The 20753-nt window shown below is 45.2% G+C and overlaps 1 protein-coding gene across 1 annotated transcript in view; it reads left to right on the top strand.

Annotated features, from left to right (window-relative positions):
- Positions 1-20753, top strand: part of LOC119172275 (corticotropin-releasing factor-binding protein) — a 94506-nt gene that overhangs the window by 24491 nt on the left and 49262 nt on the right. The window contains exon 2 of the mRNA XM_037423321.2: positions 8951-9011. Coding sequence (XP_037279218.2) covers positions 8951-9011 — 61 coding nt within the window. The remainder of the gene's footprint in view (positions 1-8950; positions 9012-20753) is intronic.

Genomic DNA, 20753 nt, shown 5'->3' on the forward strand with positions numbered 1-20753 from the left:
ATTCAATCCCGTGACCTGCAGGTCAGCAGCCGAGCACTTTACCACTGGAGAACCACGGCAGGGTGGTACCATCGGTACTATTGTGAAGTACTGCCCGATATTTATCTAGCATATTTAACAGCGGAGCTGCCTTAGCTTGGCGACACCCATCGTCGATTCGAGTGTTTTGGGAGAGATTTCATAGATGAGCCACTTGTAATTCTAAGCCTGAAACCGGGCATGTGGGGAAAGATGTTTTCGTAAAGTTTCCTATAAGTACATTAGAGGGAACTCTGGCGCTGGTGTCTATGGTAGCTGCCACACACGGTGGTTCAGCAAACATGGGAATGGTGGGTAGTACACAGATTTGTCAAATCTTCGTACTTTAGCTATGCTTGACCACCCTAATCCTTTAGGCTCACCAGTTTCAATCAGGTCATGAAGTTCAAAACGGTTTGTTCTTTTATCGAAACATAAGCGAAACATTGCAACAAACGAAGCCATGACTTCGTTCGAAGCCCGCTAGCACGAAGACTGGGCAAATGCATGTACTACCCATCATTTTCACGGTAGCTGAACGATTGCAGCGCCAGACCCTCTAGATAATTTTAGGGAACTTTGTCGATGTTTCCTCTCCACTATTGTCGTCAGAAGGCTGCGTCGGAATGCATCTTGCGCTAAGGTGGTGCTTATTCCCTATGGCATGCTTGGAAGGGTGTCTTCACTCCACTAACGTCATCGGCTATTTGTTAGGCTGACTATCACCTTCATTTTTAGTGAACCTGGGGCAAGAAGTGAAGTTTACTATTGTGGCACATAACCGTTTTTAATGAAGAGTGTCTACAAGACACATCATGATGACAGGAGACGCCGAAGTGCTTAGCCCCTGAGCTGCTTCGCATTTGATGGGACAGCCTTGTGCAGATAAAGAATTTTCATGGGGTCGCTGGAGCTGATGTTTTCACGAGCGCACTTCTCTTCTTGATGGACACATTCTCGTCAAGGCTTACAGTAAGCTTGTCGAAATATTCTTTCCTGCGACACTTGACGATCTCTTCACGCGTCCATCTCCTCCCAAAATTCTGCCTTTTTGGATTTCTTTTTGGGGTACAGTCATTAGCAATGAAGTAGGGAAAAAATTGAGTGGTGGAAGAGGTCAGAAATGGGGAGCGTGCAAAGTTTAGCCTTATATGATATAGCAATGGACGTTGAACAAAATTGAGGAGTGTCGCGAGAGCAACTAAAAGAAGAGAGGGTCCAGCATGGCACAAAAAAGCTCAGCAATAGTCGGAAAAGAAAGGGTGGGGTGGGTGTAATGGGTAAAGCATTGTTTTGTGGAGTACATCAAAGGAAGGATGACTGAGGGTGGGAGAGAGGAAAGGTTGTCAAAGGCTTGTAAAGCACAGTAGAGCAAGTGAGGAAAAATAACACGGGGGGTTGAGGAGGAAGGAAAAAGGGGTTGAGAGTAAATCATTTATTATACTTGTGTAGCACTGTGCAGCAAAATATTAGATAGGGAAGTGATGGTGAGGAGACGAGAAAAGAGATGGAAGGCCAGCACCTTCACTGTTTTCTCAGCGTAGCTACCTCAATACTTTAGAGGAACTCCTTGCTGGCCTGTACGAAGAAAACCATGACTTAACTCAAAGCCGAATACGTCAACTACAGGCGGCCCCACGCGTGCTCACCACATGCTCGAGCATACAGGTGGAAGCACTTGCGAATAGGTAGTCTAGGAAACTATGAGGCCTGTAATGGAGAATGTATATCTAACGAAAAAAAGGAGTTTTTTTTCTTGTATACCCAGTTTGCAACTGCACAAAGTGTACGCATGCGTGGCATTTTTCTCTGGAAGATGCGTAGCGCGACTACAGATGCTTTGCTGCAGTCGCGCTTTGCAGCTAGACGTCATTCAATTTTATTAAATGAAACTAATGCAGTACTCAGTGCATCTACAGCCCTCTACTGCATGGCGTCGCCTAAGTTTTATATTATAACCTAAAACGCAAATCTCGAAAGGAAACTCTGAAGCGCTGCTCCACAGGTTCTTCTCACCCACGAGCCTCATCTCGTCTCTGTGACCTGTGTCGTCATCTCTTGAGCCCGCGTTTAGTGACAAGAAGTCATCTTGTTTAAATTTTTCGCGCCATGCCTTAAACACACAGCCCATAAGACGGTTAAAATCGAGCACATTAAGGTCTGCGAATTAGGTTCTCGGTTGCGAAATAATTGCCTGACATCTATTAGAAGCTGATTACCTATGCATATTGGCGTTGGAGGAGAACAAATTTACTCAGCATTACACAATTTTTCTTAAGAGAAATAAATTACACCTTAAGTAATAACTGAGTGACAACATTGGCTCGTCACCACATTGTGTGAAAAGTTGTTATTGACCAGTGGCCAGCAAAGCTGTGATGGCAGTAAAGTTGTTTTTCTCTAGCCATGATGAGGTATCTACCAGCAAAAAACATTTATTTGCATTTTCAGCTACCGGCTTGCAGGACATATTACTGATGTATACGTACTAGACTTCAGGAACTATTGACAAGGCATTTGTAAGAGGATATTAAAGATACAGATCATGGTAAATCAGAAGCACTGAGAAATGTCACTGTACTTAAGCTAAAAACTGAAAAGCGTCCGGGTTCTAGCCCTTGCGTACCTTGGTGTCCCGACTTTCTCGTAATCGACAGCATGTACTCGTGAATGAGCACTTCTGCATATTTATACCCGCATAAGTATTGCAAATGAGTTCCGCTGAAACTTGCAATAAGGCAGAAGGGTTAAGAAAATCAACCGACCCCAGGTGGTCAAAATTTCCGGAGCCCTCCACTACGGCATCTCTCATAATCAAATGGTGGTTTTGGGACGTTAAACCCCACAAATCAATCAAGAAAGTCGCCCGTTTGTAGCACGAAGCTACAAGTAAAGGCATAGAGGTTTCTTGGATTTCTCAGGCTTTGTGCTACACATGGGTGGTTATTTTCTTCCCCTTTATTTACACCCGCGTGTTCCTTCGAAATAAATTTAGGTTGTTAGTCAGCGCTTGTCTTCGTGTGTCCCCTTTTCGCCATGTCGCTGAGTGCACTGTGAGCTATTATGAATCTTCTGCAGATACTGGAAATAACAAAATGCGGGTCTTGCTATCTGCTCCCGTCATATCTCCTTCAAGGACTGGGCTCAATCAGACTACGCGGCCATACGTGAGGCTGTACAGGAATAATGCATGGGAATTTCATCAACTCACAGCTGACGTGTTTAATACGCTTTAAGTATATGTGAAAATAATTAGAGCTTTGCAGAATTCACCGAGGACGTCAGTCACATTTTTTTTTATGAAATAACCAGTAGGCTACACATTCCGGCAACAAGTTGTAAATAATTTAAGCCGTCAACTAAAACCCACTTCTAAAATTTAAAATACTTTCGCATTAAGTCGAACAACTTTTTATTTGTCCCTGAGTTGCAGCCAATCGGCGCTTATAAAACTTACTTGCGTCCAGTAAAGTAAAATATCTTTAAAAAGAAATGGTTTGGGTCAAATGCAACCTATCGAAGTGAAATAGTGCTGCATTGGGAACATTTTACTAGGAAATCGTCACAGGAACATTAGCCACACTCTTGAAAAATGGTTTCACTCACTCAAAGCTGTTTTGAACTAAATACTTGCTAGCATTCTTAATACATGTCAATTTCTAAAATCAGTTTTCACAATTGATACAAATTTTGAATGATGACGTGGTAATGATTATTATTTTTGGGACAACTTCCTGATTCGGTGGAGCCAATAGCCTGCTTTTTAATTTCAACGTTAACTTGTGTAAAGATGCTGGCTAGGAGACAATCACGTGGTTACACTACGGCGAAACAGATAATTCAGCGAAAAAAAATTCTAAAAACAAGCACTAAGTAAATTTGGTTTCAAAAAGCTGACTAAAGTGCTAAAATAACAGAAGGTGTACTGAACTGCAGCTTTTTAAATTTTTTTGGTTACATAAAACAGTGATAATGCGAATAAATATTATATAGTGAATTTTAACAAGCAAAATAAGACACCAGGCAAAAATGATAAATGTATATGTATTTTACTTTTTTGTTTGACCTGTATTGCAGGTAGCACTACACTCTAAATCTTTTATCTACCTTCTTTTAGTCTTTTTTTACATTTTCATTGTAATATGGGAAGCTCGCACATTTTTTCTTGCGGACAAAAACATATGGCGAAAGGTAGGGTGCACGTTTATTATTAAGAGAAGCACAACTCCCTGAGCTGATGCCAAGTCGCACGTAGTTGGGACCTGAATCCCACAAAGCCTAATTAACTTGTGGAAATGCACCATGCGGTTTTTAGGGTAAAAGCTGAATCTCTCAAGCTTGTCCTGAGCCACACTTAATTTGGTATTTCCTCGAGCAGGTTCGCGCTCAGGTGAATGCATGTTCGTCAGATTTGGGCTAAGTCTAGTTAATTCTTCTCCGTGGATATGAAAATTTGTGCAATTATAGTTGAGGTATACCAGTCAGCCACCGATGGTCTAGTCTAACATGGAATCTACTCATTTGTCTTTTCATGCGGAGACGACAGAGCAGATTTGCTGGATGAATGAATTCAATATTATTGAACGTCCGGCTAGGTGTAAACGACCCAAGCTTAGGTCTCCCAGGGGAGAACATCGAGGCCTTGCCTAAACGCCACCTCGCGGGCTTGCTGGACTGCCAACCTCTGTATGCCGAGGTCTTAACTGTCTGTCAGTAATCCCAGATATATGTGCTATAACAAGCCGAGGCGAACTCACTAAAGCAAGAAATCCGCGTGCGTCATTTGGATATTAATATGCGCAGCGCCAACAAAGGCAGTTGGTCAACTATCGCTTGATGTCGCGTCGTGAAAGTAATGATACCGTTTTTTTGAACCTCGTTCCTTATACTGCCTCCGGTGACGTGCTATAAAAAATTAATTCTTATCGTTTCTGACCTAGTAATCGAAATCATTTCTTAATTATTAATTCAGATGTGCTTGCCAGCTTCATCGCTTTGCTGGCTGCTACAGTTGCTGCTAAAGCAAGGTGATAACTACGGTATATACAACACCAACAGCGTTATTGCATTGTGCATCGCACAGGCATTGCTCAGCAACTGGTATAGAAGGAGCCGCATCTTCTATCTCGAGCCTCTTTGCGGATGCAGTGCTTCAAGATGGCTGTTACAGCATGAATATTGTCTACAGTCTCACAAGTGGGAGCCACGAGGCCACTGCAGAGCCACGAACAAAAATGCTGATGTTCAGGAACAATCCCATGGTCTTAGTGCCGTGCCACGGAAACAGCAAAACAAGTATTCTTAATAGTACTACACATAATTAGGTTTTGATTAGGAGAAACTACAAGAAAGAACAACGAGAATATAAAAGCAGCGGGTCACAGCGACAGTGCGAAGCAAATAACAGAGAAATAGCCATGACAATAAACACTGCTTAGAAAAGAATGAGGTTAGCAGAAAAAACAGCAAAAAAAACAAAGGAAGATATGACTCACACATTAAGAAACTGGCTGAACAGCGATAAGCTAAAAAGAAGAAAAAAAAAGCACAATTACTGCGTGCTATGAGAAACGACCTAATTCAAAAGTAGGCATTAAAAATACTCGTCACATATTTTTTGTCTATGAACATGACATAACACGTGGCAGCCAGACGCCGAACTGTTACGGCTGGTGGCTTCGCATTCGGTTCTCGTAAACACTCCGGTAGCGTTCAGTGGCATTGAGCTTGATACACTATCGTCCTATAGGTAGCATTTTGGAGGACCGGTACGGTCAGACGCTGCCTATCTGGCGTAATGTGCAAGCAGTTGTATGCTTAACAACCTAAAGTGCTTTCTTATAAACACAGTAATTTTGCACGCGGTTTGGCGTGATCATTGGTTCTCTCTCGTCAGGCCTTTTGTACGCCGCACTGGCGTAAATAAAAAAAATCGCAAGTGAACACAAAAGTCTTGTCACGATAGCCATTTTGTTGACATAAGTGTTTGTCTTATTTTAACTCATAAAAAATACTAATTCATTGCATTAAAATTCACAAAAAATATGGATTCTTAGGCAGCGGAATTGCATTGTTATATTGACTTTTCTTTTAAACCAGTCGAGAGGCAGCTCCTATTTCAGTAATCTCACACAGCTGAGGGGTATTAAACACTGGTACACCCCCAAAGAGAAGCAGGCATTCAAAGAACGTGCTATAGTTAACCGTCAAGCCACCCAGTTATATGGCGTTTGATTGATCAACTTAAACAGCAATTTTCGGGATTTAACGTCCCAAAAACGCGACATGACGATGAGAGATGTCGTTGTGGAGGGCTCTGGTAATTTCGACCGCCTGGGGTTCTTTAACGTGCTCTTAAGATAAATTACAAGAGGGGTCACTTGAAAGCAGTGTGCCCCCTCCTCACACCCTCGCCTAAGCACTTGAAAGGGGGGAGCATCAGGACCCCTCTGACTTTCTCATGAACGATTTATGCCACTGCACAGTACATCTCCTAACTTAGGAAGCTCGTGTTTTAAACAATTGAAATTGCTTTTAGGGCTTCTATATATGACTTACTTAACTTAATATCCCAACTTGCTGCTAATGCATTCATTCTTTCGCTATTGCTGCAAAAGTGACTTTTTGTTAATTTCAAATTAACAACGACGTTATTACGCCATGTTCAATGTCTCCGCTTATACACTTTCCCGTGAGTTCTCATAGTATTTTATGTCTCTAAGCGGTGATTCATTTCTGTCAGTTTTCGAAATACAGTGACTCGTGAATATTACTTTATTTCCTGCGCTTCCTTTTCCGCTTTCACATGATTGCACCCTCTCCGAGTATGTGTTCTGCATACCTCTTCTCCAATAGGATTGATCTCGGACAGTCTGGCAAGCCTTTCATTGCGTTAACAAGATTTCGGCACCGATACTGTGCGCTATCCTTCATTTACCGAAAATCTGTTTCTTGTGGTTCCGAATCTGAGGCTAAGCATCGATGTAGAAGCGGGGCCACACCGGGATTACAAAGCTAATAAGCGCGCTGATCAAGAGCTGATCCTTGATTTCTTTAATCGGTCCTGCTGTAGGCCTCGGGACTCTGCAGGACTCAGGACCCCTGTTCGTACAGCGTGACTGCCCAGCTGGGCATCATCTCAGTACGACGGTTGTCTGGTTCCGGAGTTAACGAGCGTTACGGCATGCTGGATGCAGCCATTGCTGTAGAGTCCGGCATCATGGCGATTATCTGCTTGCTCACCAGTTCATTTCGAGCCCAGAACAAAGCAACAGTCTAGTAGTAGTAAAACAAGGGATACGGAAAGATTGCACATTGCTCATGTATTTACCATAGCCTTTCAGTTTAACGTAGAGCGGTGTCGTAGTCCATGCATAACAGACTTGAAAGCCCGAAGAAACAATAGTGTGCTAAAAACTATCAAAATGAAAAAAATGAAAGCTTCATCCATACAATCACAGCATGCCAGCCATTTACGTGTGCAAGACAGTCATCGTACTAGCAGATTTCCGTTTTAAGCATAAACATCTTGTCCTCTAACTTTTAACTATCACGCATACTATGAATTAAAAGCTCGCAGTCACTGTCTCAAATCATACGTCTGGCTGAGAAGTGATGCCAAAGTGTGGAAGAACTTTCTAGGGGAGAGCTCCGAAAATGAATGCCATTTGGGTTTTCATATGTGCGTTGGTATCATGAGGTGCATGGCCTAATAAGCTACGCAGTGTTACAGAAAAAAAGTTTGCTTTTTTTTCAATGGCTGTGCTGGTACCTCGTATTCTTTTCTGAAGTTTATTGTGTCCCATAAGTGAGCAGGAAGAAACGCATCTTGCAGTATATCTTGCACGCAAAAAAAATACATTTTCCCGATAGGTGGCGTATTCATTTGGCAAGTGTTGCATTTTTGCTACATCTCTTCAGTTATGAAAGTATAAAAGTGTATGCCCTATATCCGATAAAAATATAACTGTCATATCTACTTTCTGTCTGAGCCGATCAGAGAGGAGGGTTTAGGACTTATCTACTTTCTGTCAAAGCCGGTCAGAGAGGAGGGTGTAGGTTATTCCTCCCCGCCAAGAACTTTTTTTCGATTTTGCATGGGCACAAACAAACGCACACACGAACATACATATGGTATGATGGAAACCCCCATTTCAGAAAAAAAATCTTGCTGTGCAACTAAAGCCGAAGGCACAATGTCTCTGACTGTCGAGATAGTGATCGCAGAACTGTTGGTTTAATTTTTTTTTTGTCAATGCTGCTATGCACAACTGCAGCGATAGAATGATCTACTCTATATACCGCGGAAGAGCCCAGTGAAACTGCGCTTTCAAAATACAAAATCAGAACCGACCGACAAACGAAGAAAAATATAGTGGACGTTATTAAATGCTAACCACTTCTTGGTATGGCAAGCTATTTCAACATCCATCCACCCATCCACCCACCCACCCACCACGCAACGCCGGCGGCGAAGTCCAGCCGAGAGTGTCAATATAAGTGCTACGCAATAAAAATTGCTAGTATATTGAAACTAACGCACTGAAACAATCATATACGTACGTAAGCCAGATCTCCTCGAATAAACTACAGCCGTAAAGTCATCTATGCAAATCTACTGAATCTACATTGTGCAGAATGGAATGAATTCATATTGCCAATGAAATCCGCTGCGCACGGCGTGGCCCAAACCGTATTTACCTCTGTTTATTTCTCTTATGCAACTAGTCAGTGGGAATTACGGCCCCGTCTTTTGTGCAACGAGCAGCGGGAAACTATGAAAATAAAGAAATGAGTTTCTGGGTCTGTGCTGACTATAATTTTTTCAGGTCTCTATCGTGAAATGTGCCAGGCGCAAATTTGCTAAATCCTTCCTCAAAGATTACAAGTTTTGAAAGTGACAATTTTATATCTTTCTCTCTTTTTTTCGCAGCAATACCTCATTCAAAATCCCAATCCTTATTTCCGGTTAGAGCATCCAAGGGCCGGGGGTGGTGAGTTGCCACTTTATTTCTCTTACAGTTACTAATTATAGTTACTCATGTGTATAGCTTGACTTGCGACTATGTGAGACATGCTTTTCGTGTGGTATACGTAATACCACTATGCTGACTCATCTGTGATTTATGAAGTCAATCAACCTGTCTATTTCTCGTATCAAATATTACACAGGTTTCAAGGTGCAGGAGTGTGTTCCACAGCAGAAACTGAAATCGCAACCACCTAGCATACATCGAAACTTGCATATAGGGCAACAGTAGGGAACAAAACAGTGAAGTTGACAAACTGATATAAACAAAAAAATGCACAAGCTTATGTTCTCTGTGTTCTATACTTCTCAACTGTCCTCCCTTTTACTTTTAATGCTCAAACCCGTCCCTCTATCAGCAGCGATATCTGAAATATACGATTATTGTAAAACAGCAATGATTCAGGTTTGAAAATTGCTCACAGGCTTGCATAGTAGTAAAGGTATGGAAATGGAAGGGCTCGCAGAGGAATGAGATTGACTATGTTCAAAAACATTTTGAGGCATATGAAACGAAGGGATTAGAGTGCCCGGACGCACTCGGTATCCTGTAAAGCTTGCGAACTTGAGGTTGTTGGTACATATTCAAGTGTACAACAGCGCGAACAACGAGGACGAGAATGACCGGTGCTAGAAAACTGCGCGACTGGAGTGGCTAGATTTTTTTCCAGATAGAAAAATTTGGGGACTCTATGCGTGACCCCAAAAGAAAGCTGCGTGGTCGTGTTTTGTTTGGAAGAGTGATGCACCCAATAGCGGCGAGTGTTTTTTCTTTCATTTTTATTTCCAATAGCCTGCGAGAATTGTTCGCATGCAAAAACAATATATATATATATATATATATATATATATATATATATATATATATATATATATACTTTTTTGGCATAACATGTATACATGTTATGCCAGCAGGGTAAGGCAAAAGGAGGATCCAAACCTCCGGACCGCGCCCTACCACACTAGCTGGGCCAGCAGAAGCAACGAATTTGAGAACAAGACAACTTTAAAACTTCTGAATCAACGTGTACTTAACCATATTATAGTAAGCTTATAATCACCAATATAGTAATCACGTAGCAATAGTAATGAACACAAAGTAATGATGTCATCACAGTATAACAACATAAGCACTAATGCAATAAAAACAACAAAACATCAATAATGTGGTAAATAGCTATACTAATAGCAATAATTTTTAATAGCATTACGATGCACTCGTCGAATATTAGTATTATCTGTGTAGTGAAAGTTACACTAAAAATTGTAAAACACATCCGCATCGGACTCAAGAAACATGTCCATTATTAAATGTTTAAATTCTTGAATCGTTGTACAATTTCCACCTACTTCAACAGCAGTAAGATACATATTGCATAAACACATAGTTTCATACTCGATTGTTTACATGTCATTTTTGTCCTGGGTTTCTTGGTTACCATTGATTGACTGGCTTTCAGGTTTCAGTCCACTCTGGTGACAAGTGCAGGTGCGCTTCTTTACGAGCTCTTATCAATTGACTTATCTCCGTTGTTATTATATTATTTACATACACTACGATAAGCGGTGTTACTCTCACATTAAGTTAATATAGAGAGACAGAAAAAAAAGAGGAAAGACGAAAAGGTTAACCAAGCTTCAGCTTTGTTGTCTAGCCCATTCTTGGATTGAGAGAAAAGGAGAAAAATAGAAAAGATAGAAAAGAAAAAAGAAGAATAAGAAATAAATGAATAGTTAACTTCAAACATCAGAACACGAGCTCCCACTCTTTATAGGTGCTCGTGAAGTCCGATAACTCATAAGAATGGTATGCACTAATGACAAAGTATCTATCAAGATTCAGCATAATATTTGTGCATACGAGGATAACATACCAGGGCACCTTTTTTTAAAGGTTAGCAGCAGTATTTAATATTAAAGTCATGTTTCTATGGTGACAAGGTTATAGCTGTTCAGAGTATTTAGTGTGGCAACAACAAGTTAGAAAAAAATGGACAGTCTTGTGCGTACTAAGCGAAATGTCGTTGAAATGCTTTTGACGGTTGATCGTTGTGGCTAAAAATGTGAGAGATTTGGAGCCGCACATCAAATATAAATGCAGAGCAATTCTTTGCGTACTGCAGGCATTTTGAGCATCCGTACGTCTGCCCATTTGTCCGTTCGTCCGTTTATCTATCTATCTATCTATCTATCTATCTATCTATCTATCTATCTATCTATCTATCTATCTATCTATCTATCTATCTATCTATCTATCTATCTATCTATCTATCTATCTATCTATCTATCTATCTATCTATCTATCTATCTATCTATCTATCTATCTATCTATCTATCTATCTATCTATCTATCTATCTATCTATCTATCTATCTATCTATCTATCGCCACGTTCCATTTCCCAAGTTTTTGTTATTGTCCCAAAACACCACACGATTCTCAGCGCAAACCGCGCCTGCAGTTTTCGAGAAGGTTCAGGACTGTAGTCGATTATTTCGATAAGATCACGCCCACTGTGCGAACGGTACAGATTGTTCTGGAACCTACGCCACCGCCAGCGATAACGCTAGAACATTCGACGGCAAGAGTATAAATGCCGACGCGCTTCACCGCTTGTCAGTTGTTGATCGAAGGCCGACGCTCCGTTCGCCGCTATCAGTTCGAGACTGCTATCTGTGCAAGACTGCTGCTGTAATTGGACATTCAGTTTACCGGGCACAGGTTCGCCCAAATAAACAGTTAAATCCCAACACGAAGTCTCCTGTCTTCGGCCACGTCACGACCCCGTGGCATCTGGTGGAGGTGCTGTTTCTTCCATGTACCAGACGCCTCCGTCAAGCCGTGAACCCAGCCCACGCCGTGAAGACACCAACGCCAGCAACGAGCAGCGAGTTAGCCGCAAGCAACAAAATCTGCCACCGGAGTACGGGCTTTTACTGGACAAGGCTCAGAAAACCAAGACGTTGACGTCGACCACGGCGACCATGTCAACGCCAGTTCTACCTGCACCACTCCTGCTCCGGCAACCCAAAGAGCCGCCAACTTTCCGCGGTTCGCCACTGGAAGACGCGGAAAGCTGGATCGAAAGATTCGACCGCGTCGCCGCCTTCAATGACTGGACAGACGAAAACAAGCTACGGCATGTGTATTTCGCCTTGGAAGATGCTGCTCGGACCTGGTTCGAGAATGAAGAGCGAAGCCTCACAACGTGGGACGCCTTTCGCGCCAGGTCCCTCACCACTTTCGCAAGTGTGGTGCGCAAGGAGAAGGCGACAGCTCTCCTTGAAACCCGCATGCCGATGCCAAATGAAAACGTGGTGATATTCACAGAAGATATGATTAAACTCTTCCGCCACGCTGACTCCGACATGTCCGAGGAGAAGAAGGTGCGTCTACTTATGCGAGGAGTAAAGCAAAAACTCTTCGCCGGGCTGATCAGAAACCCGCCTAAGACGGTCGCCGAATTCATTTCAGAAGCATCTACGATAGAGAAGACGCTCGAGATGCGCAAGCGGCAATATAACCGTAGCTTCTCGTCTACAAGCTACGCCGACATTCAAGCGCTCGGAACCACTGACTTGCGTGAGACGATCCGAGCGATCGTGCAAGAGTAGCTGCGAAAATTACTTCCTTTAGCGCAGCCTCACGTGGAATCCATTGCGGACGTCGTACGCCAGGATATCCAGCAGTCGCTGGGCGTTCCTCAGCCTCAAGAGCCGCAGCTGCAAGTCATGAGCTATGCTGCTGCAGCACGCCGCCACGCCCCTCCTCCACGCGCACGCAAACACGCCGCCCCATCGCACTTCCGTCGCCAGACACCACCGCTGCCACGACCCCCACCGACGACCTACCGTTCGCCAGCGGGCCAGCGCAGTGCGCCGAGGGAAACCGACGTTTAGCGCACCCCTGACCACCGCCCACTGTGCTACCACTGCGGCGAGGCCGGGCACACTTACCGCCGTTGCCAGTACCGACAGATGGGACTGCGTGGCTTTGCCGTCGATGCACCACGTCCGCAGCCAGGGGAACGGCCACGTGACATCGCCGACTACCTGACAAGAACTCAGTGGACACCCCGAAGTCCTTCCCGTTCGCCGTCGGCCAGCCGCCGCATGTCACCGCACCTCCGGCAGTACTCCGGCCCAACGCGGGGCCGGTCTCCTAGCCCGTATCCGGGAAACTAAGGGCAGCAACCAGTGGAGGTGCGGTTGCTGTGCGACGAACTACCGAAGATCCGACGACGACGACGACGCTGCGACGGAGCTTTCCAAACACAACGCCAACCAGGCAAAGCCCTGACGGCGAAAGCTCACTTACCGAAGGTGGCCTGACGACGCAACATGGAAGCAGCGAAACAAGCCGACGCAGCCGTGACCCGACGCCACGCCCTAACTGTAATGCGAGACGGCGAACTAGCGACCTCGACGTTCTTATCGACGGCCACAGTGTGACCGCTCTCGTCGATACTGGAGCCGACTATTCTGTCATCAGTTGGTCGTTCGCCGTGAAGTTAAAGAAAGTTAGGACAGCTTGGAAAGGCCCTGAAATCCGCACAGCCGGAGGTTATCTCGTAACGCCTGCAGGAATCTGCACAGCGAGAGTCACCATTAACGACCGTATTTATCCTACAGACTTCGTAGTCCTACAGCGTTGCTCGAGAGACGTCATCCTTGGCATGGAATTTTTATGCCTCCATGGTGCTGTCATCAACCTAAAAATAAAGTCGATAACGTTATCCACAGAAGAAGCACTACCGCCGCGCACGCCGTCAGGACACCATGCCTTGAATGTGCTGGAAGAACAAGTCACCATTCCGCCTCGCTCAAGCGTCATTATTTCAGTCGGCGCTCCTAAATCACCTGACGTGGAAGGCGTCGTTGAAGGCAGTCAGCATCTGTTGGTCACACGAAATATTTGCGTCGCAAGAGGAATTGCAGAGCTGCGGGGAGGCAAAGCAACGGTTATGCTCACGAATTTCAGCAATGAGTACAAACATGTGAACAAAGGAACAACGGTCGCATACATCGAAGAAATTGTCGAAGCCACCAGTGCTTTCGCCCACGCCGATTCTGCGGAACCTGCTGAGAGGAACCAAGCCCCCCCCCCCATAGCTTTCGACGTCAATCCCAGACTTCCGAACGATAAGCAAAAACAGCTCAAGGCCCTGCTCCTGCAATACGAAGATTACTTTTCATCGTCATCGAAAATTCGGCAGACCCCAATCACGAAACATCGCATCATAACCGAAGAAAATACCAGACCACTTCGTCAGAGACCGTACAGGGTTTCGACGCGAGAACGTGAGGCCATGAAGAGACAAGTTGATGGAATGCTGCGGGATGACATTATCCAGCCTTCCAAGAGTCTATGGGCATCCCCCGTGGTGTTAGTGAAGAAAAAAGATGGGACCCTACGTTTCTGCGTCGATTATCGCCGCCTGAACAAAATCGCAAGAAAGGACGTGTATCTTCTCCCACGAATAGACGACGCACTTGATCGGCTCCATAACGCCAAGCACTTTTCGTCAATGGACCTCAAGACTGGTTATTTGCAAATCGAAGTCGACGAAAGAGACCGAGAGAAGACGGCGTTTATAACACCGGACGGCCTCTTCGAGTTTAAGGTGATGCCCTTCGGCCTTTGCTCAGCGCCTGCAACTTTTCAACGCGTTATGGATACAGTACTGGCAGGATTGAAGTGGCAGACTTGCCTTGTGTACTTGGACGACGTCGTCGTGTTTTCCTCGAGTTTCGACGAGCATCTTCGGCGCCTTAAAGCTGTACTTCAAGCCATCAAGACGTCCGGACTCACACTGAAGGCAGAAAAGTGCAGATTTGCGTATGAGGAGCTCTTGTTTCTGGGGCACGTTATCAGCAAGTCTGGAGTTCGTCCCGATCCACGGAAAACAGCCGCCATCACCGACTTCCCGTCGCCCACTGACAAGAAGGCCGTGCGCCGATTTCTGGGCCTGTGCACCTATTATAGGCGGTTCGTGAAAAACTTCGCCCGCATCGCCGATCCTCTCACTGTGGGAAACGCCACAGGAACACGCTTTCCAGGAGCTTAAACATCGCCTCCAGACGCCTCGGTTACTTGCCCATTTCGACGAATTCGCCGAGACAGAAATACATACTGACGCAAGCAGCGTAGGTCTTGGCGCCGTACTTGTGCAGAGGGCTGACGGACTTGAAAGAGTTATTAGTTACGCCAGTTAATCGCTATCCAAAGCAGAAGCAAATTATTCCACAAGAGAAAAGGAGTGCCTTGCCATCATCTGGTCTACGTCGAAATTTCGCCCCTACCTCTACGGCAGGCCTTTCAAAGTTGTGAGCGACCACCACGCCTTGTGTTGGCTAGCCACCTTGAAGGACCCTTCAGGTCGCCTCGCACGATGGAGCCTGAGACTTCAAGAATACGAAATTACTGTCATTTACAAGTCCGGCAAAAACACTCCGACGCCGACTGTCTCTCTCGTGCGCCTGTCGACCAACCGCTACCAGACAACCCGGATGACGACTACTTCTTGAGAACAATAACTACCGACGACTTCGCTGAACGACAGCGGACCGACCCGGAACTTAAGGCCCTAATAGAATACCTCGAAGGCAGGACCGCCGAAGTCCCGAAGGTATTCAAGCGTGCACTTGCGTCGTTCTTTCTACGAAACGGTCTTCTACAAAATAAAAACTTTTCACCGCTTCGAGGTAAGTACCTCCTTGTGGTGCCTTCAGCTCTGCGACCACAACTCCTGCAGACCCTGCACGACGATCCGACGGCAGGGCTTCTCGGTGTTTCTCGCACGTTCGCGAGGATACAAGAAAGGTACTATTGGCCACGTCTTACCACCGACGTCGCTCGTTATGTGAGGACATGCCGGGACTGTCAGCGACGCAAGACACCGCCGACAAGGCCAGCGGGACTTCTGCAGCCGATTGATCCACCTTGCCGACCTTTCCAGCAGATTGGTATGGACCTACTGGGGCCGTTCCCGACGTCGGCTTTCGGAAACAAGTGGATCGTGGTAGCTACCGACTACCTCACCCGCTACGCCGAGACAAAAGCCCTGCCAAAAGGCAGTGCATCCGAGGTAGCTAAGTTCTTCGTCGAAATTATCGTCCTACGTCACGGCGCCCCGGAGGTCCTTATCACCGACAGAGGAACGGCATGCACTGCCGACTTAACTCAAGCGATCTTGGCATACAGCCAAACAAACCACCGCCGGACGACAGCGTACCACCCACAGACCAACGGCCTCACCGAGCGGCTTAACAAGACGATCGCCGACATGCTGTCAATGTACGTCGATGTCGAACACAAGACGTGGGACGCCATTCTTCCGTATGTGACCTTCGAATACAACACGGCGGTGCAGGAGACGACGCAGATATCTCCATACAAATTGGTCTACGGAAGGAGCCCGGCAACGACGCTCGATGCCATGTTACCCAACGTCACCGACGAAGAAAACCTTGATGTGAGTGAATACCTTCGACGCGCCGAAGAAGCCCGACAACTTGCGCGTCTCCGTATCAAGAATCAACAGACGACCGACAGCCACCGTTACAACCTTCGACGACACTTCGTGGAATACCAGCCCGGTGAACGTGTTTGGGTGTGGACGCCGATACGCTGACGTGGACTAAGTGAAAAGCTTCTGCGACGGTACTTCGGACCGTATAGGGTGGTTCGACGTCTCGGCCCACTTGATTACGAGGTTGTCCCCGACGGCATCACGAACTCTCAACGACGCCGATCGCGACCTGAAGTTGTCCATGTCGCGCGCCTCAAGCCGTTTCATGCGCGTTAACAAACTGAAACAGTGTTTGTTTGTATTATTGTTGTATCGTAATTTATTCATTGTACTTTCTTGCATTATTATTGTACCTTCATCTTTAGTTAAAGCATCGGGACGATGCCTTTTTTCAGAGGGGGGCAATGCCACGTTCCATTTCCCAAGTTTTTGTTATCGTCCCAAAAGACCACACGATTTTCAGCGCGAACCGCGCCTGCAGTTTTCGAGAAGGTTCCGGACTGTAGTAGATCATTTCGATAAGATCACGCCCACTGTGCGAACGGTACAGATTGTTCTGGAACCTACGCCACCGCCATCGATAACGCTAGAACATTCGACGGCAAGAGTATAAATGCCGACGCGCTTCGCCGCTTGTCAGTTGTTGATTGAAGGCCGACGCTCCGTTCGCCGCTATCAGTCCGAGACTGCTATCTGTGCAAGACTGCTGCTGTAATTGGACTTTCCGTTTACCGGGCACAGGTTCGCCCAAATAAACAGTTAAATCCCAACACGAAGTCTCCTGTCTTCGGCCACGTCACAACCCCGTGACACTACCCACCTACCCACCCACCCACCCTCCCACCCACCTACCTACCTACCTACCTACCTACCTACCTACCTACCTACCTACCTACCTACCTACCTACCTACCTACCTGTCTGTCTGTCTGTCTGTCTATCTATCTGCCTGCCTGCCAGTCTGCCTATCTATCTATCTGCCTGCCTGCCAGTCTGCCTATCTATCTATCTGCCTGCCTGCCAGTCTGCCTATCTATCTATCTATCTATCTATCTATCTATCTATCTATCTATCTATCTATCTATCTATCTATCTATCTATCTATCTATCTATCTATCTATCTATCTATCTATCTATCTATCTATCTATCTATCTATCTATCTATCTATCTATCTATCTATCTATATATCTATCTATCTATCTATCTATCTATCTATCTATCTATCTATCTATCTATCTATCTATCTATCTATCTATCTATCTATCTATCTATCTATCTATCTATCCACCAACATTTTGGTGCTCTCATGATAACCTTTTTACTTGGGGAAAACCAAGCGTAAGATGGTTTCACGCATGCGAATCACTAATTATGAGATGAATAATGTCACTATTCCGACGCGTACGCCGTCAAACCCTTTCCGCTAGGCGTCTGGCGCATACCCGCCGTTGGGTATGTGTCACAGGCATGTCGGTGTGTACCACAGGGGACTGGCAGTTTATATTGGCCCAATAACGCCGAAAACAGGATGGGTAATTTTAAATTGAGAGCGTTAAGAAAAAGTTAATATCAGCATAGTTGACCCAACGATGAAAGGAATAGATGTCATGGTCCCAGCAGGAACGGAACCCCAGCATTCTGCATGAAAGTCAAGTACTTTACCTGACAGACAAGCAATGTTTCGGAGCCACTTTTCAAAACGGCCCAAATGTTCAAGAAAGGTCAATTGTGGTTACAGTACTGGCTACCCTATTTTATAAACATTACATATGTAATTTTATGACACAGCTTTCACTTCGCGTTAACGTCAATAGTTAGGCGCCGTCCACTGAAGTTGAATTATTTAGCAGTGTCCAGAGCTACCATTCTAGCGAGCACCAGTGATTCATATCGGCTTAGTTCTTCTGGTGTTTCTAATATCTATGTTGATGTTGGAATCATTACGCAACTGTGAGCTGGCTATTGAAAACATACGTGGCTGTTTAACGTATGTCTGTGTGTACATTTGTACATTAAATGCGTACGCTGAATTATACGCATCACGTTTTCACGAGCTGACACAAATGCCCTGCTTTACTGCGTGATGCACAGCTATACACTACAGCACTAGACCAAACCGCAATGACGACACCGGAGACTTCACAAATGGGACCCGGAAATGAGGCTCCGCATACTTCCTAAATTTCCGCGGCACATCGCCAGTACGATCCACCGCATTCGTCTCGGTATGGCGTTCACAAGACGTTACGCACATATCATCGGCCGCAGTGACACCGGTGCTGGTTGTAAGCATTGTGATGTGCCAGAAATATTTAGGCACATATTTCGGACTGCCCAACATACGCATGTGGACTAGAAACACTGATTTATTCTACTGAACGATTTTGAAGTAGGTCATTAACTGATGAGACCGTGTTGGGTCCTTGGCCTGACACAAACAGCGCAACTTTAGTCATAAGAGCGGTTACAGCCTTTTTAAAAGCAACTGGACTGTATGCGCGGCTATAACATTTTTCTCAGCTGGAAAGGGTTGTATATACCTAACTATCGATCTCACCATCGTCATCTATTGCCATTTCCCCTCCCTCCCCCGGTGTAGAGTAGCAGGCTAGAACATATGCTATCGCTCAGGTCGACCACTGTGCCTTTCTGTAAACCAACTTGTCTCTGTCTGTGTGTCTCTGTACATATCTTTAGCGCCACTTCGCAATGTTTCGCTCAATAGAAACATTACGACAGAATGACCTTTCGTTCACACACTTCGTATAACATAAATTGATAAGGTATGTAGGATATGCCGAATTTTTCGTTCAAGTATTTTCTAGCTTAATTTTCGCTTTCTGCAAGTTTCCAGATGTGGAAATTTTCTTCAGAATGAATGGCTTTATTCAAAATTCATTCACTCACCTACACCATACGGAGAAAGAGTTCCAAGCTAATCTATTGGTTCACTTACTTATCGTTATTGATAAAATTTTATTTAACAACGATGGTGAAGAATTATGCCTGAAGTGGATAAGCGTCATATACTTAATAGGTGAACAATAACAAGCTTTTGTAATGTGTTGGACCACTCTTTACGCAATTCGCATTGTGTAACGCCTGGTTGTTCTTTTGATGTTCTAAAACAATTACTCATATTAGTGCGATTTTTTTCTCGACACCAAGCCTGTCTTAGGCCAGTTTTGAAATGAGTTTTAATCACCGGCGTGGATCAGTGGCAGAATCTTTCATTACCACTCAGAGTGCTTGGGTTCGTTTCCAGTTGGGACACTTACATTTAGTTTTTGCATTCATCGGGTCGACGTTACCGATGTCGGGTATTTCTTGACGCTCGCGTGTTAGGATTGCCTGTGTGTGTTCTCATCGTTCCTGGGTAGCTACTAAGTGTCAATCACCTGTGGCACATACCCGCTTACCAGCGGCACGTACCCGCCCGTGGGCATGTGCCACTGTCTGGCGGGAAGTGTTTGACGACGTATGCGACGGGATTCTGACATTATTCGTATTTATTTATTTATTTATTTATTTATTTATTTATTTATTTATTTATTGTACCCTCAGGGCCAGAGGCATTGAAGAGGGGAGTGGGTTTACAAAAAATGAATTCAGAAGATGAGTAAAGAAGAGTACAGGTTTCAACGTTTACTGAATAATCAATTTTAGCTGATAACAAAGTTAGGACACAAAAGCAGACATACGTTATCTTGACCGGCACGTCATAATTTTCAAACCATGTTACCCTCCCATGCTAATTTTGGTTCTGGGAAATGATTTAAGCTCCGGCCAAATGTTTTGAAGGAACCCGACGTTTCGGAACCGACTTGGTTCCTTCCTCAGGGGAAACTGGGACTGCGTAGCAGCAGCGTCTTCAAAGCACTCATGGGGCGGTTAATGACTCTCCCTTTCTCTCCCTCGTTTTGCCGTGGAGCGCAGTCCTTGTGTATACACTGGGGGAAGGGTTCCGAGAAGGTAGGTAGATAGTAAACTTTATTCACTAAGTTGACAGGAGAGAGTTGGGGACGGCTTTAAGGGCCGGCCCCTTACAAAATCTAGGAGGAGTCCCTAGTCCGGGACCCCTGTGGCTTCTGCTGCAGCACGCGCTCAGGCCACTAGGGCACGCTGGTCCTCTAGGGTTGAGCAACCGAGCAGGGCAGCCTCCCAGCTCTCTCGGGTA

The sequence above is a fragment of the Rhipicephalus microplus genome, chromosome 4, assembly GCF_043290135.1.
Source record: "Rhipicephalus microplus isolate Deutch F79 chromosome 4, USDA_Rmic, whole genome shotgun sequence".
Classification (NCBI taxonomy): Eukaryota; Metazoa; Arthropoda; class Arachnida; order Ixodida; family Ixodidae; genus Rhipicephalus; species Rhipicephalus microplus.